The following is a 24,945-nucleotide window of genomic DNA, read 5'->3' on the forward strand; positions in this document are numbered from 1 at the left end:
TGTGACTTACAACTAACAATGTCGGTGGCTTCTGAAAACCGTAGCCTTAAGACTTTTGGTCCAAACGCCTCTCATTTCTACAAGGACCACAGTATTTTTAGAAGATATCCTCTTAATCTTTCTTGTACCTTCCATGACCATTTTCCCCTTTCTTTGCAGTCAGAGTGAGAGCTGGCCTCTGTTAGGAATCTGGAAGCCCAATGCTTGTCTGAGGGACCCACGACAGATGTTGGTGATGTGGGCCTATCGAGGCAGAGCCCAGCACCCAGCATATGGAGGTCTCTTCTCTTAAGGACTGCCTCTGGGTGAGGTTATCTATTTAAAATCCTATAGACTAAGTGGCCAGGCCCCACCTCCCATGTGCCAGTTTCCACAGAATGGGTCAGAAATGACAGGAGCTCTGTTGTGCTTAGCGTAGTTCCGGTCCCCACAGCTGGAGAGTCTACAATGGCCCACAAGCTCTCTACCTGACCATGAGGATAGAGTACCCTACTGCCACGGCCACTGAGGCTGCACCTGTGCGGCAAGAGGTCCGAGGCAAAGGCATGCAGACTGGCAGGCAGGCGGGCACCCCAGCTCCCTGCAAGAACTCAGCCTCGTTAAACCCAGGGAGCACACCGTACTGCTGCTGCACTTGAAAATGAATCGCTTTCAGGGACGGACAAGCTTGACACAGAAAATGGAAGAACTTTCAAGAACGGGGCAGGTTTTTACTGCAGGGAATCAGGATTTTGTAGAGAAAAGAGCATGGTTTTTGGAATGACAGAGATCCAGATCTGAACCTCACCTTGGCCACTCTGAGCCTCGGTTTTCTTAACCACCAAAATGAGGAAAATAAATCAACAGACCTCAGTAGGCTATTTTATTGATCAAATGAGGAAGAAGTGGGCGAAGGGCTTGATGCATTCTGGCACACAAGAGGTGTCTCGCACCTGATAGTTACTAAATAACCTGTAGTATCTCAAAGGCCTAGATGCCAAGGCAAAGAGCTTAAGTGATCTAAAAACAGGTATTTGGTTTTATAACAGGTGGCATGTTCAACTTCAAAGGCTTCCCCGAGACAGGATTTGCCGCCGTGGGGCACTGTGACAGAGGTTCTGAGCTATTTGAGAAAACCACTGCTCCTGGAACAGGTAAGTGAAGCACCCTACATACAAGGGTCACTTAGATAAAAACAGAGCTGGAGATAAGTGGGTTTGGTTTGCCAGGATCAGTGCTGACTTGGTAAGATCTTGGGGAGAGTTATTTCACTGCTCTGTGCCTCAGCTTCCTCATCCATAAAGTGGTTAAGAAAATCACTTTATACAACAGGTTATACCTACATCAATATCATGTTCAGAGTTTTAATAGAGGGACATACATTATACATAAATTACCAACATTAGAAACTAAGAAAGAGAAAGAGAGACACCCCCCCACACACACACCTCAAAAGAGAAATTCCTAGAAGGAAATATTAGTAATATAGCTCTGGGGTGGTATAGAAGTGATTTGAATTCATTTTTTAAAGGTTTGAAAACTCTCTGTAAGGGGTATTATTGTTATAAATCATAAAAATTAACCTAGAGGAAAAAATAAAATTACAAACTAGAAGTTAAGAAAATTCTTAAATACTCTTAAAAACTCCAGTAAGAAGCGAAAATCTGGTAACACATCTGGGTGGCGCTGCAGAGACCTTAGTGAAATAGCAGATGTTCCTTCAGAGGCTCCCTCAAGTGGAAATGCTGCCCAGGGGTTGTTCCTTCCCCCCAACCCCAGGACAGCCTAGCTCCCCAGCTCAATAGAAACATGATTTAGTTAAAACAATAGTCAAATTATGCATGTATGGAATATGTATATATTATGTATATATAAGTATATTCCATATGTATATTCCATACGTATTCAAGGCTAAAAATGAAGCATGCCTATTTTAAAAACTGATTAATAATCAGTTAATAAAGTCCCCTTTAATAAAGGGACTGCTGTATTTAAAGTGATGCAGCCAGTATAACATTGGTGTTCATCTGCCCGAAGGCTTCTCCCTTGCTCACAGCCCCGTCCTGGTCCCAGGCCAGCCTAGGGGTGCTACGGGACACAGAGAGAGGAAGGAGACTCAGCTACTCCAGCATGAATCATCTCAGGGGGCTTTCCCTACGAGGAGGGCTTCTTAGACCCAAGCTGCCTGCTTGCACAATCTGTGCACTGTTGCGTGTGCACACAGTAGGGTCAATCTGCGTGCTTCCAGCTTAGGCTACCGCAAACCCTGGGCTTGAGTGCAGACCCCTGCCACCAGACCTCAAACTCTCCGAAAGTGTCAGAACCGCCTCTTACCTTAGTGGCCTTCAGCTTCCACTCATACTGATTCCGTTCATTCTCCAGCTCTTCCACCTTGATTTTGAGGTGCCTGAGCTCTTGCAGTAACTCCTAGAAGGATGAGGGAGAAAAACAAGGTTCTGATGGTTACAGAGCACAGTGTTCCCTGGATCTCCAACCCTGGTTAGGCTCATGCAGAGGATGCCTGGGGCAGGAGCGCCTGGGGCAGGAGCACCTGCGTCATGCTCCACGCTGCAGCTTGAATCTTTAAACATGGTCCTGTTTCGGGAAAAGCTGTTTGGGCCATTAGACAACAGAAGCCAGGGAGTTTCAGGCACAGGAAGAGAAGATTTTCTTATTTTTAGAACCTGTTTAGCCTGCCCCTTTCTGAAATCCACATCCCCTGCGGGGTGTGCCCAGATCGTGCACAAGTGTGTGTGTGGGGGGGGGGAGGGAGAGTGCAGGACAGATAGGACTTGGGAGCAAGAGGAACAGAGGTGCAAAGCGAGGCAGCTTATTACAAAGGAGGAGGAAGCAGGCTAGGTGGGAGCACCTCTCTGTGCTGGAGGGAGCGATCTAGGAACCTGGAGAGGGTTGGTGTGTGATCCTGGAAGGCTCTAGAGAAGAAGGGACAACCAGCAGGACAGAAAACTAGAGAACAAATGCCAAATGTAGAGCCAGTCTGAGTGTTCTAGGGCAGGGGAGTGGGTCCGCTTAAAGAAAGGAGAGAGGGAGAAGGTATCCCAGAGGCAGACGGGGAGACAGTCTGTTGGGCTGGGGCTGAGGGCAGGAGGCAGTGGGAGGTGAGGCTGGAAAGATAAGGTGGGGCCCTACTGCAAGGGCTTTGGATGGCGATATATGGAGCTCTGGTGCCAGTCTTTGGTCAGTAGGGAGCCACTGAAGGTCGCTGAATGAGGAAGGGAGAGTTGAACAACTTGGCCGTGGTGAGCTGGAAGTCAGATTGTTTCTTCTGACTACAGGGCCCTTTGCTGTCTAAACTACCCCTTCAGCAAAGATGACACCACTAAGCACCCTTGTCCCAAACCAAGGCTCCTTTAACAGACAGTTGGTCCTGCTGCCTGAGTCCTATCAGAAAAATTAGCATGAGAGTGATCACTTCCAGGCTTTCTGAACTCCAGATTCCCACAGACTCCCTACCCAACACCTCCACGCTGGCATCTCCAACTGCCATGGCCCAGTGGAACACTTAATTCCCCCTTTAAAAGACATTCCCGTCCCACAGAATGGCATCTCCATCCACCTACTTGCCTGTGCCAGAAACCTGGGGTCCATTCTTGGCACCTCGCTCTCTCCCACAGATGTAGTTCATCCCTAAGTCTGGTTAATTCTACCTCCAGGGAAATCAAGTTCTCTCTCTCCAACTCCACCACCACTACTCTGGCCTAGCAGTTCGTCTCCACAGCCCGCACAGTCTCTCCAGAGCTTGCTCCTCTGTCATCTTGCCACCCCTCCCCCCCCTTTTTCTTAAGATTTTATTTATTTATTCATGAGAGACAGAGAGAGAGAGAGGGAGAGGCAGAGACACAGGCAGAGGGAGCAGGCTCCATGCAGGGAGCCTGATGGGAGACTCGATCCCAGGACACTGGGATCACGACCTGAGCTAAAGGCAGACTCTCAACCACTGAGCCACCCAGCCAACCAGATGACCCTCATCTTCTCTTCTTGAAGCCACTGCCGCCCCCCCCCCCCCCCCATCGCATCCAGGGGAACAATGTAATTAAAGCACACATCTGATCCTGGCATCCCTTGGCTCCTCCCAACTCAGTTCGGGCCTTCACACACAGCGCTCCCTCCTGTCTGCAGTGGTCTGCTGGGTTAATTCCCACCGACCCTCACACTTCATCAGGCCCCCCTGCTACACTCACAGGGCACCTGTGGCTCTCCTACATCCTTTGCAATCAGACATTTACTGATATGATGGCTAACGGCTAGTTCTCCTCCCACGCTGTGAACTCCGTGAGGGGTCTGGCTAACCCCAAGTCTGTTTTGCTCCCTCTGGCACGCAGTAGGTCTGCATTCCTTCCTGACAAATGAACATGTGAAATTCAATTCATCATTTAACTGGCCCGGAGCTGAGACAATTTGCCAAAAAGTTACACTGCTGATCCTTGAATGTTGTAGGGTAATTCAGAAAGATTTTCTCATAGCTAAGGTAACCATTTGTTGATGCCCTTTTAGAAAAAAATTTAGAAAAAAAAAAAAAAAAAAAAAAGCTAATTTCCTTGGATCCATGACCTGCAACATTAGACTTTAAGGCCTGGTGGGACTTGCAGCTGATTCAGGATGGTTTTGTGAGAACATTTCTGGTCCTGCCTAAGAGGCCACCACCAGGAGACATAGAGCATGATGTGGTCAGGGGCACGTCTTTCTCTTTCTAGGTTGTCTGTTGCCCATCATCATCTAGAAACACTGGTGCAAATTTTAGCCTCTTTTAGAGGTTTTTCTGCAGTGATCCACTCAACATGGGGCATGCCCAGCACCTTCTCAGCACTTCCCTGTCCAAATCCACACTTATACCTGGACTCTCATTTTTATCCCCTTATAATTTTTTCCCCCTCAATCATTTATTTAATTTAATGTAATCTCCCCCTCATCTTAATCCCCCTGCCCCCAAGCACTTCCCCTAATGCCTGAGTCTGGGTAGAGTTTCAATATGTTCCATAGTTGAGTATGGATCGTGGTAACTTCCCTCAGAGCCGAGGCCAACCCTCTGCAGTGCTCATGCCTGTGACCTTGACCTTCCCTCAAGCTTTCAAGTCCTCTCTGACAGTGGGCCCCGGGGGCAAAGGTCATCTCCATGCAGTTTCCATCACCAGGCCCAACCAGGTCACACAGGACCCGGTCCCAGCAGTGTGAGGAGCCAAGTCCAGAATACCAGAAAGATATACCCCTTGGGGCCCAGAGGTTGTGAAATCCCTCTAATGTGATGAAGTGGGGAATGTTTCCTAGAAACTCAGATGATGACCTCATTGTCATAGCAAATGGAAACTTGTGTTCTATTTTCTCACTGGGGATCAACTTCTTTAAAAATAAACTTGAAAGGATTCTTTCATGATGCTATATTTTCCTTAAAAAAAAAAAAAAAAAAAAGAAAGAAATCCCATGAGATGGAAGTTCATCGACTCTCCCAGCCCAGGAGAAGAAGCAGTGTCTGAATCACACCTGGGAAGGGAACTCCTGGGGCTTCCTTTGGCACGAACGCCCAATCCCTCAGTGCACCTGACACAGCTCATTCCCAACCCCGAGGAAGACGAGTGCCACTGCCTGTCTGAGGGGTGGCCTCACCTACTCAGACCTGCTCAGGGAGGGTCACAGAGCTCAGCCCGGAGGTAACAACAGAGCCATGTTAAGCCACTGCACGCACTTAAGGTTAGAAGAAACCCCAGCCCCTCCACCAGTGAAGTGCCCCCCACACGCATGCTCTGATATACTTAAGTGTGGTTCCTACAGGTGACCCCTCCCAACAGGCACCGTCCTGGCTGCAGGGCGGGGGCTGGGCCGCAGGGTCACCGGCCGCCACCTCCTCAGGGTCGCCCCTACCGAGGGAGAGGCGCTCTTGGATCTGCCTGTGGATGTCCAGCTGCAGCCTACACATCTGCTCCTGCAGCTCACTGATCACATTCAGAACTGACTGTAAGAAGAGAGAGGGGAAAAAAAGCACTCAGGGTCAGTGAGCTCTCCACACAAAGCTCCTCAGCAGAGCAGCCCAGAAAGAAGGAAGCATGCAGAGGGCGAGCAGCAGGTGGCCCCGGGGGGACCACCCACTTTCTTCATGGGAACCAAGAGACGTGGCATCTTTGCGGACACTGGCCCCCATCTATGGGGCTGTCTTGCAGTTTGAACAAACCCCCGGCAGCTCCGTAGTGCCACACCGGGACCATCCTGGCACAGGAACAGTGAGGCCCCGGGCCTGGAACAGCAGATACAGGCACACAGAGAGACCCACACACCCCTTACATGGGCTATGGGTGCCAACCCCACCCCCATAAGCACATTGACCCCCGTGTGCAGGTGAACCATGGCACGCAGCACACTTATGCACGCTTATACGTCCCAACTCTAAACTCTGCCTCACGCTCTATACCAAACCCTCCCACTCCAAACCAGACTCCTTGGTAGCCTCGAGAACATTTGGCCTTTTATGGCAATTTTTTAAAAAAGATTTTATTTATTTACTCATGAGAGACACACACAGAGAGGCAGAGACACAGGCAGAGGGAGAAGCAGGCTCCATGCAGGGAGCCCAACGTGGGACTCGATTCTGGGACTCCAGCATCACGCCCCGGGCCGAAGGTGGCGCTAAACTGCTGAGCCACCCAGGGATCCCCTTTTATGGCAATTTTGAAAAGCCACTGCAATCCCTGGAATTCATACTTATCTACTCAACTGTGAATCCCTCTCACTAGCAGCTCTGACCTCTGACACCTACCCCACTGACATTTAGGCACTGTGCAGAGACCCACGGCCACACTAACCAATGGTGCTCACAGCTGAGTGGGGAGAGACACACAAATACTCATGACAGGCCGTTAGTGCCACTACCCAGAAAACATAGGGCTTCCAGGGAGTGGCTAGTTCTGCCTGGGTCAAGAGAAAGGGATGGCATGAGTCTAGGTGATGCCACTGAGGCAGGTGCCTTGCCCGGGGGTGGGAGTGAAGGAGAGCGAGTGAGCCATGAGCCTCGGTAACATGGTAGATGATGGTGCCACTCATGGTAGCAAGAAACCCAAGAGGTTGGGGGATGCTATGAGCAGCCTGTGGCACGGGGATGTGGACTTAAGGAAACACTTGGCAACAGAGCAGAGCATAGACCTGGGTGGACAGAGTGGCAGCCAAGGAAACTGCGTAGGCCTCCCCGCCCACCTTTACTGATATTCTAAGCGCTGGCATCTGGTACCAGGGTCTGCTGCTGGCACCACAGAACTATCCAGGTGTGCCAGCAGGAAATTGTCCATCCTCCCTAATGACAATGGTGTCTAAGGAGAGAAACTCCCACTGGTATCTTGTTTTGTAAATCCCCTTCTCCAACGTAGAAGGGAAATAGGGTCTGAATGGCAGCTCAGGGCTGAGAGGGTGCTGGGCTACAGCCCCTGCTCTCCTTCCCGCTGATACCATTTGGACTGAGGGCTACACGGTGCTTGCCAGCATAAGCAGCCCCCCAGCCTCCCAGCTGCTCTGTGAGCCAGTCCACCTGAGCTGGCCCACAGACAGCCCCGGTTGTCTTCCCACAGGGCTGTCTGTCTAATAAGACATTTTCCTACCAAGACCAGAGGATTGGGCTGAGAAATCAAGGTGACCCTTATGGGCCTCAGGGCCCTGGATCTCAGACCTCCCCACAGCTCCACTCTTACTGGTCCCTGATGGGCCAGCACCAATGGGCTGGGGCATACCTGTCCTCTACCTTATTACCTGCAGTCCCAGGACAGACACTGGCCTCTGACTTGGCCTGTGCTCTGTGCACCACTGGGCTCCAAACCCGTTGCTGGCTTAGAGCACACGCATGACAAAGGTAGGGGAGGATTCTCACCTGACTAGCCTGAACCACTAAGCATCATAGTCCAGCTCTGTCTCTACTGCCCATGGACTTGGCCACCACTGAGAGGTGCTCAATGGGGAAAAGACTGTCTGCACTCAGTTTGTTCCTGCTTTTTCTCCTGAAAAGTCTCAAAGTATTTTGGTACTTTAACCACTTAGCAGGTAGGTCCCTAGGACTACCTTTGAGGACCAAGAAGCTGGGCAGGAGGAATTAAGATGAAGGAAAGGCACTGGAATTGGCAGCCTGGGATGGGGGGATTAGCTAAGCACAAAGGGAATGCTGGGTGGGGTGGGGGCAGGCAGTCTTTAGATGAGCAACAGCAAGGTGAGGGAGATCTTCCCCATGGCCTTGATCTCTGTAAAGCAGGTAAGTTCCTTCTCAAAGGACGTAGCAGTCAAACAAAAGGGGATACAGATTTAGAGTGGCCACTGTGAGGTATGAGAAGAGGAAAGGTAGGTGTGGATAAGAGGAATACTGAGGAGAGGGGGAAATGCAGCTGGGAATTCAGTGGCATGAAGGCAATTTTTAAAAGTTTTACATCGAATCCTCTAACCAAGAGCCTTGGGGTAGAAGGAAGGATGGCAGATGAATCAAGGATGGAGCCAAAAGCAATCCCTCAAGGTAACAATCAGCCTTTACCTCCCCAGAGAGGGACGTTAGCCTGTTAGGGGTGACTATGCCATGATGGCACTGGCATGACACCGTCGGAGCGTGCAGGCTGCAGACTCATGTACACTTGTTTTTACTTGTGTAGAGTTTTTTTTAAGATTTTATTTATTTATTCATGAGAGACACAGGCAGAGGGAGAAGCAGGCTCCATGCAGGGAGCTCGACATGGGACTCGATCCCAGGCCTCCAGGATCACACCTCAGGCTGCAGGCGGCGCTAAGCCGCTGCACCACCGGGGCTGCCCTCACTTGTGTAGAATTGAGGGTTTATATCTCATAGGGTTACTGTGAAGGGTTAACCACGTGAGCCCTAAGTGATGCACCTGGCACAGGGCCTAGCACATGGGAGGCATCAGATAAATGTGGGTTCCCTTCCCCCACTGCCTCTCCTCTGCCAAGTGTTTGAGCCATATGAACTAGGTGAGTAACAGAAAACACCCAACGGTCATGGGACACAGTCAAGGCCCATGACATTGATCGCTGACAAGAAAAGCCCACGCAATGGCTCTGCACTCCCTCAGGTGCTCACCATCTTGACTACTCATTTCCAGAATCTTTATTTAGTTCCTTGTGTACTAGCCCTGCTTGTCTTTAGACCTGCTTGTCTCTTTTATAGAAGCTGCTAGAACTTCACTGCCCTGTTCCTTCTTTTGTTCCCTCTATCGTTAAACCTCTCAAATGAAGAGTCTAGACCTGCTATCTGACTTCATCACCCCATTCATTCCCTGGCCCCAGGTCTCCAGGCAGACAAACTGTCTCCACCATGAGGGCCACTTATCTTCCTCAGGACCCTCTTCCTGGTCAAATCACATGTATGTTCTTGTCCTCAAGTTGCTTGGCTCTGTTATGAAGTGTTTCCTTCGATACCTTAGTGATTTTCCACTACTTAGGTTCTTCTGACCTCTTTTACCCTCTTCCTGGCAACCTAGCTATCACTCCAGTCTATATAGGTTTTTATGAATCTCAATGTCAGTTGATCCAGTTGGTTTTTCTTTGGCTTCACATCATCAGAGCTTCATGACCTTCTAGATCAGCTTCCACATTATATGTTAAAAATGCAAAATCAGGGGCACCTCAGTGGCTCAGTTGGTTAAGTGTCTGCCTTCAACTTGGATCATGATCCCAGGGTCCTGGGATTGAGCCCCAGATTGGCTCTTTGCTCAGTGGGGAGTCTGCTTCTCTCCCTCTGCCACTCATCCTGTTTGTGCTGTTGAATAAATAAATAAAATCTTTTTAAAAAATGCTAAATAAGCAGGAGGGCAGAGGACTGTCACCCTCTACAATAAATCCTCCTAGAGTTGGTCTCTAGGTGCTATTACTGGAGTACTTCTCTTAGCATCCATCCTATATTCCTCTATTTCATCCAAAGACTGCCTGAGCAGTGTTTGTGCAATGCCTCACAAAGCACACATTTTCCCCGTCTATCCCACACGATGCATTCCTGGCCCAACACACAAAGTCAAGTTGATATAACTTGCTCTTAATGAATACCATCCCTAGTTCATCTCCCAGCCTCCCACAACCCATCATAGGGGTTAACCCCAGCCTCAACAGACTAAATTTCATAGAACCTATCTAACTTTCTTTGCCAGCTGGGGGGTGGGGGAAGAGGAAATAGTTCACCTCCAGTTTGCTAACAACTCACCCAGTTTCCCTGATACCTTAATATTCACTGACACCAAGCAGTTTGGGGACTGTTGCCCTAAGTTCTTTGTGCCAGAGGCATCAGTGGAACAGAGCCTGTTCTCTCTTTGATCTTCTTGAGGATGTAACTTTAACCAAAAGTGCCTCTCCTGTCCTTGGCACTGTCCCTCTGTTTGGGGTTTGCCCCTGCTGGTGCTGCTTATGCAGGGGCACTCTGATTTGTCCTTTCTAGTTTTTATACAAGCCCCTCTGAAAACTAGCTTCTCTCCAGGAGCCCCCAAGCGTCTCCTTTTTGTCGATATCATTTGTGAGGCTGCAGTCAGAAACATTATTTTTTAGTTCCATATTCTGAGTCGTCTTCTGCGTTCCTTCTAAACTTTCAAAGGTATGATTTCCCGAAGCCTACAGGCACGGCTGTCTCCATGTGGCTTTCCCACCCTCGCCTTTGGGGACTCACAGCACAGTGGCCGTGCACACCCAAGGCACCCGACACACTGCCCTCATAAACTAGTCTCTCCTTTGCTTCAGCATCACAGCCAGAGCAGCAGTTCCCAGTTTCCTTCTCTGCGCCCACCTGGGTAGAAACAAGCAAGGGAGCGGGGCACTGAAAGGCAGCCTCTCAAATATGTTCAGTGTTGAGCTGGAAGGGATTTTGAGGAGCTATGCAAACTGCCACCCCCTCCCACCACTGTCCCCCTGTCCGCCTCCGTGGGCCTGGGCATCTGTATCAGAGTGCACCAATTTCCCTCCTGCACTCCGGGGGGCGGGGGGGGTGACTATATGAGGCACCTGACACTTCCAGGACACTGCCCTCTCATCCTCCCACCCTGTGTGTTATTTTCCAGGGGATCCATCCTCGGGCTCAGCACTTCAATGGACATTTATCCATCTCTCTTCCCAAGGCTGGCCCATCACCCCTCACAACAGGTCTATTTCTCCCTCTGGTAGCCCTGTCCCATTCTTGGGTCCCATGTCACCAAGTCTAGGTGATGTGTCTGAGGTTCTAACTGCCACTCTGTGTTGTACTCTCAGCTGGTTTTATTACTCCTGCTTCACCAACCATCAACGTTCTTCTTTATGGCTCATTTCTATGTGAAATCACTGGTCCTGACACCTTCCGACCTGTTAAACTTGTTCCCAGTTTTACTTAGTTCTTTTTCTTTCTCTTCCTTCACGCTCAGTTTAATACTGGTCTGGCACTTACACATCACTGATGGGAACACAACCTCTGTGCTCCAGAGGACAACGTGGAAATATCCGTCAAAATCTGTGCATGTAGCCTTTGGCCCATCGATTACACTTCAGTATCCTCACAAGCATGCAAGATCATTCACAGCAGTATTACTTGTAATAACAAACACCTGGAAACCACTTATATGTCCATCAAGAGAGAACAGGTCAAATTAGGGTACAGATACTGAAATATGCAGATATAATTTTTTTAATGTACTTGGTACATTAAATTCCCAGAGTTTAAATTAGAAGGTCTAGAAATAAACTCCCAGAGTGCTAAATTAGAAGGTCTACAGTAGTGTGCATGTGTGCAAAAACGAGGCAGAGAATATGTGTGTGTATATGTACATACATCTCTCCACATAAGTTTGCTTGTCTGTGCATAACTCTGGGAGGATACAATCAAAATGATCACAGTGGTTCCGACGGTGGGCCTCAGAGGCACGGAATGGGACCTTTTGCTGCATGAACTTTTATGCACTCTTAATTTTTGAATTGTGGGAGTGTATTTCCTATGCTAATAAAAATCAGTAAATAAAACAAAATACATAAAATAAAAAGTGGAAGATTCTCCTGCTCAGGCCAGTTCTTCCCAGAGCAAACACCATCATCTTCTCAGTCCCTGCTCTGTGCTCCAAGTCCATCATTCTGGTTGCCTAGTCCAGAAACCAGAATCCCTCCTTTCCAAGGTGCTCACCACAGGAAGGAAAAAGGAGGACAATCCCGCCCGTGCTGTAAGACATTCCTTTTTCTGCCAGAAATTCTAAAGACTCTTTTTGGCCCCTTCTCCATACTTGGGTATATCTCTGATCAACTGGGAGGCCTTCACTTTCCAGAACATGCTGGATCCCTGCTCCTTTCTTCACAGGATCTCTGATACTACACACCAACCTCTTCAATCCCACAAAGAGATCCAGCTGCGAGCCTCCTTGTGCCTCCAGTGGTTTGGGGAAACCAGACTCCCATCTCCAAGGAATATGCCTCCAGAGGGACATGCCTGTGATATGGTGTGCCACCCCGAGGTTTTCCTTTGCCTCTGGATCTTTTATGTTCTATCCTCTTAATTCTGGTATTTACTTTCCATGGCAGCCATTCCTCTGCAGTCCTGCTTCTCAAGAGCAAACCTAGTTGATCCAAGCTTGGGTCTCCTAAAATGCCCCAGAATCACTGCAAAAGGCTTATGAGGAAAGGTAAGGATACAGGCTGGGGCCAGGGGATGGTGAGGATCAGAGCCAGACAGAAAAAGCAGCCTGCGATGCTCTTGTTAACAGCATTCTTTTTAAATTTTCACTGAAACATAAAGTGGAATTTGAGGATAAAGCCTGAATTACATGGAGGAAATTTCAGATCCAGCTACCCTAGAAAACAAACAAAACAAAGAGAAAGGTCCTGCCTTTCCAAACCACAAGCCATCAGGCCTTGGGCTAAGTATATTCACTGGAAAAAACCCAGCAGCAGTGCAGGCTGGGAGGCAGCATTCCCCTTATCCATGTAAGTACAACCTCTGGTGACCTTAGCTAAGTGTCCCCCTCGAACACGTCCACGCACGTGACTACGGGGGGGGCCTGGCTGTAGCAGCTCCCTGCGGCTTTAAGCCTCTGGTGCTCCAGATAGTTGCAAATAGAGCCTCTGAGCATACCAACAAAGATTATGTTCAATCCTAAGAAGGAGAAATGCATTTCAGGTCATGTGGCTGTTCACGGAGTATCACAGGTTGGAACAGCCTAAAAAAAATTCCTCCACATAGAACCTTATGTTTGTACTAGCAACTGGGAAGGGCCGTTATCTCTAGGACTGAAGCCAGCAGCTCAGAGTCCATGTTGCCTCATGCATGAATAGCCTAAAGGAATACAAAAACAAAAAATTCAGATTGAAATATAATCCCTCAGAAAAGAAAAAATAAAGCAAACAGCAAAATGACTACTTTAGTTGTACTTGGCCCAGAAGTGGGAGCTCGCCTTCCATCCTGTCTTCCCCAGAAAGGAACTCAGCTGTCCCAGGTTGGTGCAAACTCTGCGTTCTCTCCAAGATGGATTCACACCCACCCACGTGCTCCCTACAGTTCAGAACCAGGCATGTGACCCAAACTGGCCCAATGAGATGCAATCCTGGGGCTTTTGCTGGACCTCTGAGAAAGAGACTCTCTCTCTCTCTCTCTCCATGGGTCACCCGCTGGTGGGATCTAGAGCTGCTGAAGGCCATCTGTGTCACCACATGGGGAGACCCTTCCTGAAAATAAGACTAAAGCAGAACCAAGATATACACTAAGGCTGAGTTTTAATGCAATTGTGAGGTCACCTGGATCTAGTGATATTGGACTTCAAACCCTAGACTCGTCAAGTTGTGTGACCTAAGAACCTCCCATGATTACTTATTTTTTTAATTTAAGTGGTTTTGAGTTGTCTCTACCACTTTAAGACTTCTCAGACTTTACTGATTTCTGTCGCCGCCAGAGCCTTAATACATGTTCACAGGGAATCACACAGCTTGAAACACTGGTTAAAGCAACAAAACCCCAAAACTCTAAACCTGGAGAAAATTCAGTTTCCTTCTTTCTGAACATTTAAAAAGCAAAGTCTATTCAACTAACACTTCACCCAGATAAGCTCAGTCTGCGTGACCTTGCAGTTTGTAAAAGTAGCTTAATCTACATTTCCATCTGCAGCATGCTTAACGATATAATCAGTAAGTAATTGATACACGCTAGCTGTTACTATGTGCCCAGCACTATGCTAAGGATGGTACCCTCATGATCTCATTCCCCCCTCTGACCCAGCTAGGAAATAGTGTGACTCTCTCCATTTTCCAGAGGAAGAAGCAGCGGTTATTTTACTCGCCTAAGATCACAAAGCTAATGAGTAGCTCAGCTCCACATTACAGCTGGAAGATCTGATTCCAACTCTTAATCATTAGAAGACACGGTCTAAAGCTTAATGGAGAGATCTTTTGGCAACCCTACTTACCAATGAGCAGCTTCTCAAAAGCAATGTGTGGAATTGCCCACGTATTAAAAGCGTCCCAATCACCAGTGTTTACCCAGTACACACAGAAATAGGGAAGGCTTCAGTGCACAAGAATGGTAGTGCTTAATAGAAAGGAACAACATTCACCTTTAGATTTTGGAGATGCCTACATGGATGCGGTGGGGGATGGGGGTGAGAATAAACCAGGTACCTACATTATGCCAGATACTATGATAGGAACTTAACTTTTGGGATTTGATTCGGATTTCACACAGTTAACAGTTCTACAGATAAAGAAATGGAAGTTCAGAGAAATTAAGCAGCTAGCTTGCTGAATGAAGTCCAAAGCCTATTAAACAGGCCAGTAACTGAATCAAGGTTTTTCTAATCCTAAAGCCTATCTTCTTTCCACATCTTACACATCCAGGTGCAAATATGGGGACTTGTAGGTCGAGGTACATGGAAGGTGGTCACATAAGGTTCTCACACAACTGGATGTTCTCACTCAACAAAAGCAGCTCTGAGCCTAGAATTTATCCACAATATTTATCCCAAAAAGGAGTCTGACATGCTCTAGCCAATGGGATTATGGAGCCTGAAACAATAACAGGAACGATGCAGGAAAATATTATATGGGCTCCCTCCTAAAACCTATCAGAAGAAAAGAAACACATAATCTAAGAGTTCCATCTGGGTCCATGAAGTGCACTCCTTTGCTGTAATGACAGTGGCCTACTGGGCAGTGGACTTCATCCCGATACATGGTCACTACCTTAACTCTCACAGAGGACATCTTGGGTCCCTTCACATCTTGTTTGATTCTCCCCACGGCCCCCCACCCCAACCGCTTCCCTTTCCATCCTTGTCAGCAGCTTGAGGGAAGATAAAGCCTTAGAGCCAAAATTGGGTGGTTTGGGCATTGGTGAAATTTGCAGCCACAGCAAAACCTGATAACTTGGTATTAACAGATCATTGCGTCTCTAGTGCATAGATGCTGCTGGCGCCCAGTGGCTGCCAGCCTTGGGGTTGACTAGATGGCCTGAGTCCACATTAGGCTAGCTTCCCCTGCTCTGAGTTTAGAATAGTGTGGATACCCCCTCCCCCCAGAATTTGGTATATCACACTCACCTCTGCTTTTCTCTGCTTCTCCTCCTGCTCTCTCTGCTCCTTCTCCATGCCAACCAGCTTGAGCTTCAGCTCAGAAACTTCAGTCATCAGATCAAGCTTCTGGGTCTCAAGAGATGTGCGGCTTAGCAGCTCCTGCAAGCAAAACCAGATCTCAAAATCACAGCCTCCATGGCAACGAGGGCAACTGTAGCTCCATCCAGAGCGCAGAAGGCAATCTCTAAGTTGTATGTTGAGACTGCTGCATATGAGCCACAGGTCTAGGAGGGACAGACCTGGTCTGCTACTGGGTCACTCAGGGAGAGCGCAGCCCCTGCCACTACCCACTGTGCTCTGAGAAACAGTGTGAACTACAGCTCTCAAAAACACATTTACCTAGAGAAACCAGTATTTCCAAGACAGAAAAATGTTTGCATTTTTCTAGATTATATTCCAGACAGTTTTGCTCAAAGAACTAAATGTTTCTATCTCTGTTTTTAAGGAAAATAAGCAGGTCCTCTCAACCAAAACAAACAAACACAAGCCTACATTAACAACATATTTTTCAAAATCAAGGATTCCAAATCATCTCATGGGCTCAATGTTTAGCCCCCATCTTCAACAAATTTCATTGTAAAGTCTCACTGCAATGAGCCTAGGAAGGAACTAGAGCATAAGGTGGATATTCAATGAGTATTTATTGAATGATTAGAGTTGTATTTATGTGATATGGAATTTTTTCCTAGCCTATGTGATATGGAGTTTTCTGAGCCACTAAGGGATTAAACAGGAAAACTGTTCTTTCCTTACTGTAAGGATAGACTAGGGGAGGTTATAAATCCTGCCATCACTAGAACAGTGGCAGACAACAACCTGCCTTTAACACATACACTTCATAAGCATACATAAGACAAAAAAAACAAAGGTGATAGACAAAATACCGCTGGGAACTACTAGGAATTATTGAAGGACCTCAAAAACCACGAGCATTCCCAAAGTCCAGGGGCAACACTTCTCCAATGGCAAAAGGCAATGGTCCATGAGCTCCGAAATCTTGGCACATGGTTGGTAGACACTGGATATGTAGGTCCCAGCAAGGAGACTATAGTAGGCAATTCAGAGAGTAACCAGTCACAAATAAGCAGCCGAAAAAGATACACTATCCTGTTATAGTATGAATATTCTTTATTCTCTTGGGCAATGCAACCATAGTACAAGAATGGTGACCAATATGCTGACCCAACAGCTAAATTTCACATATTCTGAACTGTCCTCAGACCATAAACCAAACCACACAGGACAGAGATTTTAACTGGGAATACAGGGTTCCCTAGGCCAAGGCCCTCAGGGTCTCAGAAAGCCAAGCTACAAACTATCCACCTGCTAATCTGAGGGGATGAGTATCTAGAAGTTCAGCAAAATGAGCTCTCTGAGCACTGGGTAAAAGAGGCCAGCTCTTCCTGTTTCAGCTGGACTTGAAGCTAGCTTATAGGGCGGGGGTGGCAACGCTGCCATGTGTGAACTACAGCCTACTTGGTCATAAGGAGTCTGCCAGATAAATGTGTATAATGGTGGAGGGGGCAGGAGAGAAGACACACAGATTCCGTGAGTGCTTCCTCTGTGCCAGACCCTGCTGGGTACTTTACATGCATGCTCTCAATAAACCTTCCTAGTGATTCAACAGTAAATATTATCCTAATTTAACAGATGAGCAACCAGGCCCAAAGATTGGCCCGTCTTGGCCAAAACACATGCCAATCCACAACAGCAGAGTTAGTTTTCAAACCAAAGTCTGTTTGACTCCAAAACTCATTTCTAACGTATCGCATTGTTTCCTAAACAAAGGAAGAAGTCCAAGAATTTTAAGGGAAATAACAAAATACATACTGAAAAAAGCCAATCAACAAATATTCACGGAGTCCAGCAAATTGCCACTCAAAATTGTCAAGATTTTATTGAGCACACGTTTTCTACCAGGGCCTGACGCTAAGGCTCTCTTAAGACGCAATTCACCTGGACACCCACCTACTCTCACCTCCTCCCCCGCCTCATTCTGTGTTTCCCTCTCCAACCTTTCATCTACCTGCTTTGTTCCAAAAATGATTCGAGGCAGTTCAAAAAACGGACAGTTTGAGTTAAAATGTAAAATCATAAAATTAAAGCAGGTAGGAAAAGTAGGTAAGTTAAAGCCACAGCCATAGTTAGTATAAAACGCCTACCCTAAAGTTCTGTGGACTGCTAGAGATGGACCCTACTGTGCACATGAGCTTTGCAGCCACCAATGGGAAGAGAAAGAAGAGTAATTCTACAAATCAGGGTCCCCGAGACAATTGCTTTGGAACATTGACAACTGAGAAAATATTCTTCTATGAGACTTTAATCACTTACTCAATAAATATGTTTTTAAATATCTACCAGATGTCAAGGCCTAGGGATATGACCATTAAAAACACAGCCCATTGAGTGCTTGAGTGTTGTTAAGATGCAGTTTGTCTACTAACTAGCATTCATGATACTGCATCGGTGGGATTCAAAAAAGCCTCAGAATGTATCTCTCTTGAAAACTAAGAATCCACTCTATTTCCACTATTGCCAAAATCCCTCTAGCTATTTTAAGCTGCCAGGTTGTAATTGGTCACACCAATGTTCCAGCTGACAAGGATAATATTCGAATTGGTCCTACTAAAGTTCCAATAGCCGTTCCAATTGGTCATGCTGGGGTTCTAATTGGTCACACTAGCATTCCAAGTGGGCATTCCACTTATTAGCGATTATATTCCAGCTATTAGATCTATTAGCATATGCCTCTACCTTTCATTATCATCACCCCTCATCCCTGTCATCAATGAGTACTGTCCTAGTCCCTGAATTCAAAATCAGCCTTCGACAAGCTCATCCCAGTCCATCTCCACTTCCCATCTCCAGGCTCACATGGCCCCCAACCACTATTATGTGCTATATCCTCTATCATCTGTGTCCTAAGAGGGTTTAACTATCCTACATTTTCAACTGTTCCTTCCTCCTCCTTCCAGCATTCACTGAATCCTAACTTTTGCATCACATGACCTATCCTTCCCAGTCATTTCAAATGGAGTCCACTCTGCTCCCCAAATCCAACTTCTTGGACAACTCTCTCCCTATTTCTGACTGCTTCCAGACCACTACTGTTCTTATCGACCATCTATGTCTGCCCTCCTCTTCTAAGGCAGTGCCATTTGGTTATGGCCTCATTTCCCAAGTATCCAGAACCCAAGACAGTCTCCCATTTTCCTCGGGGCTTTGTCTTTTGATCAACAGTTTCTCTACCTAGTTCGGGCACATTCCATTTCCTCAGTAACTTCAACATCCTGTTCTTTCCTCGGTAGTTTCCAGTATCCACTCTGGCTGCACCTTTCTTGACCACAGTGCCAACAGGCTTTGCCTCCACTTTGCCTCAGCTTCTCAGCAGGATGACCACAACTTGGCCCTTGCCTTTATCCAGAATGCATTTGCTCTGGATTCTACAATCTTCAGCTCTGAAATGGTCTCTTCTGGCCACAGTACCCTGACCTTTAAAACTTTCCCATTTACTGACTTCAATAATCCTTAATCTTTTCTTCTGTGGCGACTAGTTACCCATTTTCTCAGTTTATCAACTTCCCTTAAGTACTATTTGCCTCCTTATCCATTCCATCCCATGAGGTCATTTCAACTCTATCACATCTGTACAAGAACATTCCTCATCCAGTTAATCCCTGTCCCTAGACCTGAAATACATTTGCTTAACCAGAGCCCAGTCTAGGCCAAACCTCAGAGTCTTTTATCTATGTTTCTAGTCCCCATGGCCTGAAAATTGCTGGCAAACGACATTTAATGATGCCAAATGGTTTTCATACAAATTTACACTAATTAGAGCTGATCTTCCAATACCGCCTGGCACCCTTGCATTCATCTCTGGCCGGTTCCTTTTAGAGATTGTTCCAAATCTTTCCTACTCTCTTCCATCATATATCCCACTGTTTCTCCCTCTTCTCCTCAACCTCTCCTGAAAAGATATTTAAAAATAATCTGATCATTCATTGAACTTACATCCTTTCTATTTCAAAGTTTCCCTGAACCATCTCTCATTGAAATCTCTGAGATCCACATCTTAGAGCAAGCAAGCCCAACTCTCCTGTTGGAGAGCCACTCTCAAGCACAGTGAGTTTCCAGGTTGCACATAAAAAGCATATGTTCAAGGACGCAATGAGTCTAGAGTTTGCCCTGAAATTGCCCCATCTGACCCACCTTCCTATTGCTGACTATCTCATTCTCTAGGCTTCATGCCATCCCCACACAGCTTGATGTTCAGGCTTTCAAGTTACCTCCCCAGTCAATCATTAGCGTTTGGCTGTGATCTCCGGGTTCTGGTCCGGTTTCTCCCTCCGAAGGACGCCTCTTCACTTGCTCCCTAGGCTCTCCTCTACCTCTGTCCTGCCTGTGAGGAAGTTCCCACCCAGACTGTGCTACACTGAGGTAGGATCATTAATCATCCACTCTGACAGGCATTTAATCTCTTTCACCATCAGCTCCCATTCCTCAGGCTATAAACATGATCAAATTTCTGACATTCGAAAGAACTTTCCCTCTTGACCTTGCCTTCCCTGGAAGCAACCAATCATCAACCCTCTTGTGCTCTTGCTAAGCAAATGCATGCTGTGTGTGCACTGTTTGTATGGATGCCTTCTCTCTTCATCTTCTCACTTGCCCCTTCACAGCTAAGCTCTAGAATCAGTAATCTTTGCTACCTCTTCTTCCTCACCTTCCAGTCACTTCTCAACAAGATGTCTGTATGCCTGCAACCCAGCTTCTGCTTTCCCCAGGTAGAACACAGAAACAGTTCTTGTTCTGAGGACCAATGTCCAAACTTTCAGATGCAACCTGTACTTCTCAGCTTTCAACCACTTACTATGCTTCGCCCACTTTTCGGTTTAAGATACTACTTGCCACCCCCATCCTTCCTTTCAGTTTTCCTGATCTTTCTTTTTCTCTTCTGTCTCCTTTGCTAGCTGCTTTTACTCAGTCTGTGTCTTAAGAGACAAGTTGTTGGATCCCAAGCTCTCATTCTAAACACTAGAGTTATCTTTGGATCCAGCCTACTTGTCTGGGGCACCAACACAAGGTTGGTCTTTGCTCAGACCTACAGGGTGGATTTGTCTGGGGATCTCTTGGAATCAGGAAGCTACCATAAAGCTGGGGGAGGTGAGATGTGGGGAGGCAGGGGGCTGGAGATAAGGGGGACAGGTTTCATAAGCTGCATTAGTTTTTGCTCTCCCAATTGTTTTAAGATTGCCTATGGAGAACGCGCAAAGGAAAGGAAGGCGGTATGTGAGGCAGGTGATTTTTGTTACTATGAAGCATCATGAAACTAGGTAATGAAACTTTAGGAAAAAACTTTAATGAACAAAATTATCACTCACCCTCTTGCTTCATTCACCACTACCAGTAACCTCTTTCGGAAGAGCAAATACATCTCCTTTCCTGGAGATGGGGAAAAAAAGCTTACATCTCAGAGAGAACTGTCATTTCTTTTTTCCAAAGCTCGGTTTGAGAGTGGAGCCGATAAAAAGAAGTGGCCTCTCAATTTATTCCCTCCTTAAAGGGCCACATCTTGAAGCAATTACTTCCATCTTTAAGTGTGGAACATGACCCAGGGAGTTACTGACCAATGACAGAGGACTGGAGCCAGACTGGCAATCTGAAACCAGAATGAAAGAATGGGCCATGGAAAGACATGAAAGGGAAAATGCGTCCCTGTGCCCTTTGAAGTAAGAGGCCTATGCCATGCCAGAAAGCTGCTTTCATGAGTAACACTGCAGAGAGGTGCCTGTAGTCAACCCAGGTTCGAGTCCCGACCCAGTCCCCACTAATGAGACCATCTCTCTGAACCTCAGTTCCCTTGCTCTGTGAAAAGGAGGGTAAAGCATCTAACACACACAGTGGTACGGAGATGCAACATAAATAAGATAAACTTGAGCAAACCAGTTATTTCTGCCTCAGAAATCTCCCAGGAGGCAAGTTTAGGGAATTACAGGCAAATCTCTGTTTTCTTCACTCATGACTCAAGTGTCTTACCTCCGGAGACAGATTTGTGCTCCCAAAGGATCACATACACAGCTCTATTTAATATTCTTTTTGAGACAGAAATGTCTCATTAAGGGTGCTCTTGGGAAATGTATCAGCCAGGTGCTGGCGACACTTGGAGTTCACGCGCCTGGACATACTGTCCTTGACTCAACGCGTGGGTAGAAATTGGGTATGTTAGGTCCCCAAATCTCCATGCTCAATATCTTAAAACTGGTGATTTATGAGATAGTTCAGTTTTTTTTAAATTTTTTTTTAATTTTTTTAATTTTTTTTTTTTTTTTTTTATTCAGAGAGAGAGAGAGAGACTGAGAGGCAGAGACACAGGCAGAGGGAGAAGCGGGCTCCATGCGGGGAGCCCGACGCGGGACTCGATCCTGGGTCTCCATGATCAGACCCCGGGCTGCAGGCGGCGCTAAACCGCTGTGCCACCGGGGGTGCCCAATAGTTCAGTTTTAATAAAACTGCAGTAACCATACTCCAGCTTTAAGAGGTGAACAATGTAAAGCCCGTATTGTCATCCTCGTTATACATACCTAAGAACACAGGTTTGACAACTTTCCCAGGTCAACGGGCAATGGTGAGTCCACAGAAAGTTGTCTACCACCTGGGGCTCTAGGTCACGAGGGAGGACTGACATCGAGGCAGGTGCCCTTCAACATTTCCCCAAAGCAGGGGTGTGTCCTCACAAGGAGGTCTGCATCCTTTCTACCTCCCCATTTGGCTCCTCTAGCCTGTCTTCTTTTTGACAATGAACATCTTTTCTGCTCTTGCCACTGGTCACATCTGTAAATTGCTAGTCTCTGGAAGGTGCGCCATTTGGCTGCCAGCTCTGTGTAAAGTCTCCTACCCACTGAGTAGCATCAGCTTCCTCCTTGAAGTCATCGTCCTCTGGAGAAAGGTCAGAGGCAGGGGAGCATGCCGGGCAGGACTCTACGGGACTCCAGAGGCTACTTTAGAAAAAGCTGCCAGTGACCTCAGTGCATCATCAGGCCATGGAGAACCTGCCCAGTGACACAGATTTTGTTGCCAGCAGGGTCTAAGCAAGTTATAAGAAGGAGGCCGCTGGTCCATGCCTGTGTTCCTGGGGTGCTAATTCTGGAGACCCCAGTGTGCAGCTATCAGAGATGCTGCTAAGCAATACCTCGACCTGCTTAGGCAACAGAAGGCAAATGTCAGCCCTGTGAGCTCTCTGTACCTAGGCCCAGACTACCCAGACCTGGGAAAATGAACCCAGGCTGTGGCCTCTCGAAGACCAGTTTATAGATTTCCTGGAAAATGACTCTAACAGAGAAGGTTCCCTGGGAAATCCACACTGAGACCATACCCGAGTAGGGGCTTCCAGAGGCAGTCTACAAAGATGCTCATAGCTGCCCCCTTGCCACCCTGAACCTTGCAGGGGGCTGCAGACAAAGATTGCACCCATCACCTATATGCTGCTCATGTGGACCAGTCCATGCTGGTTTTATCTGGTTCTGGTTTGCCTATCTAACCCAAGGTCTTCATGTTCCCTTGTTCTGGAGACCAGATGGATCAATGCATAGAAGAAAACAGATGGGAACTGAGAGATTCAGCATTAGCAGGGGCAGGTGGAAGGGTGTGTGGTTCATGAGTTGGGTGAGGCACTAACTCCCTCTTCTCTTGGGCTCCTGCTCACCCTGGAGTGGGACAAACAGAAGCTGTGGTGAGTCATGGCTCAGTGGGGTTGTGGAGCCTATGTAAGCACAGGGCTTGGGCTATGCTGGGTTGGGTTTCCTTAAGTCCCACAGGTGCTGTTGTAGCCAGTGGACGGGACAGAGTCTAGAGCAAGGGTTGGAGATTAGAGCTCTGTGGGCCAGGCTCGGCCTGCAGATATGCATGGTGTGGTTCACGCAGCACTTTTTTCCCCCATTTAAGTTGCCAGCATCTTTAAAACAGAAAGATTTATCTTTAAATCTGATTTCCAACCTTTTATGAAAAATGAGACTATCTAACAGCACTGGGCCTACGTGGGCAGTCAGCTCAAGGCAAGTGGCGGCAGCCTCCTGCAGACAAGGCCACTCCATACGCCGGAGAAGTGCTACCAGGGCGGCGGTGTCAACAGGGCGGCAGTGTCAATAGGCAGTAGTCACAAGGCCTCACGCTGACTGAGAAAGGACCTTGTTCAGAGCCCCTCAAGCCTTGGAGCAAGAGGCCAGGCGTGGCTCAGGCCAGGAACAGTCTCTGAGGGCTGGCAAAAAAGAGGCAATTGTTTGCCTCCCTTCTCTGCCTCGGGGATGGGAGTCCTGTGTGTTCCTATCACCAGAAGCCAAGAGCCCTGCAGTCCAGGATCTCGCTGGCAGACAAGCAAGTCCCTGCCTGTCCCCAGTACCCAGGACACATGCGTAACACGTCCCAGCTGTACACGGCCCCGCCTCAGCACTGTGGGGCAAGAGTTAAGTGCCTTGTCAAACAGCATCAAGCAGATCTCAGGAAAGGGTCAGCACGTGCAGCAGAATACTCAACCTGGGGTTTGGAGTGGGGAACCCTAAAAGCTCCAGCTCAGGTTATCACCAAGCCCAGCAGACACACAAGTGGTCCTATGACCTGAATCCAGGATACACCAAAACTCAGTATTCTATACTCCCTTCATTTTATCCTTGAAAGATGGAAAGAACACAGGGAAAGTTATGAGCATAAAAATAACTTGGTTAAGGGGGGGCCTGAGTGGCTCAGTTGGTTAAGTGTCCAACTCTTGATTTCAGCTCAGGTCATGATCTCACAGTCATGAGATCGAGCCCCAAGTTGGGCTCTGAGCTGGGTGTGAAGAGCCTGCTTAAGATTCTCTCTCCCTCTCCCATTGCTTGCGCGCTCTCTCCTCTCCCCCCTAAATAAATAAATAAATATCTTTAAAATAATAATAATAATAACTTGGTTAATTTCAGGAAGGTTTTCAAATCTGAGAGGCTACAAATAAGACCTAGCACATTCCAAATTATTACCAAGCCATGGCATCTACCTCCATGGCACATGCAAACCACATGCCTGGTATCTCACCCATAACACAAAATAAGATTTAGAATCAACAAGAAATAAAAGGTAACTGAGCTTAAGACTTTTTCAGAAGTCTAAAATCCAGTCCATGGGCTGATGCTTGGGAGGACAAGACAGCCTGCCCAGGTGGTGCTGGGAAACATCATCAGACTCTCCAGCACAGAGACGCTGACAAGGGAGCAGAATGTGGAAGAGCAGCCAGGTAGCTCAGGCAGGCAGTCAGGTAGCTCAGGTGCCAAATGCAGCTGTGCTCTGACCCCAGATTACGTCGTTACCCGCAGGTACTACCTTCCGGAGACATCAACCTTCTGACATTTTCCTGACATGTTTCCCTTCCTCAGTCAAAACTTCTTGGTCTCTGTCTGGG

The 24,945-nt window shown here is 47.4% G+C and overlaps 1 protein-coding gene across 13 annotated transcripts in view; it reads right to left on the reverse strand.

The window, feature by feature from the left end:
- PPFIBP2 (PPFIA binding protein 2) overlaps positions 1 to 24,945 on the reverse strand; it is a 147,980-nt gene that overhangs the window by 32,351 nt on the left and 90,684 nt on the right. For all 13 annotated transcript variants that reach the window (XM_072725705.1, XM_026008332.2, XM_072725707.1 and 10 more), the window contains 2 exons: positions 15,489 to 15,620; positions 2,314 to 2,406 (listed from right to left, as the gene is read on the reverse strand). In XM_072725705.1, coding sequence (XP_072581806.1) covers positions 2,314 to 2,406; positions 15,489 to 15,620 — 225 coding nt within the window. The remainder of the gene's footprint in view (positions 1 to 2,313; positions 2,407 to 15,488; positions 15,621 to 24,945) is intronic.

This window comes from Vulpes vulpes, chromosome 11 (assembly GCF_048418805.1).
Source record: "Vulpes vulpes isolate BD-2025 chromosome 11, VulVul3, whole genome shotgun sequence".
NCBI lineage: Eukaryota > Metazoa > Chordata > Mammalia > Carnivora > Canidae > Vulpes > Vulpes vulpes.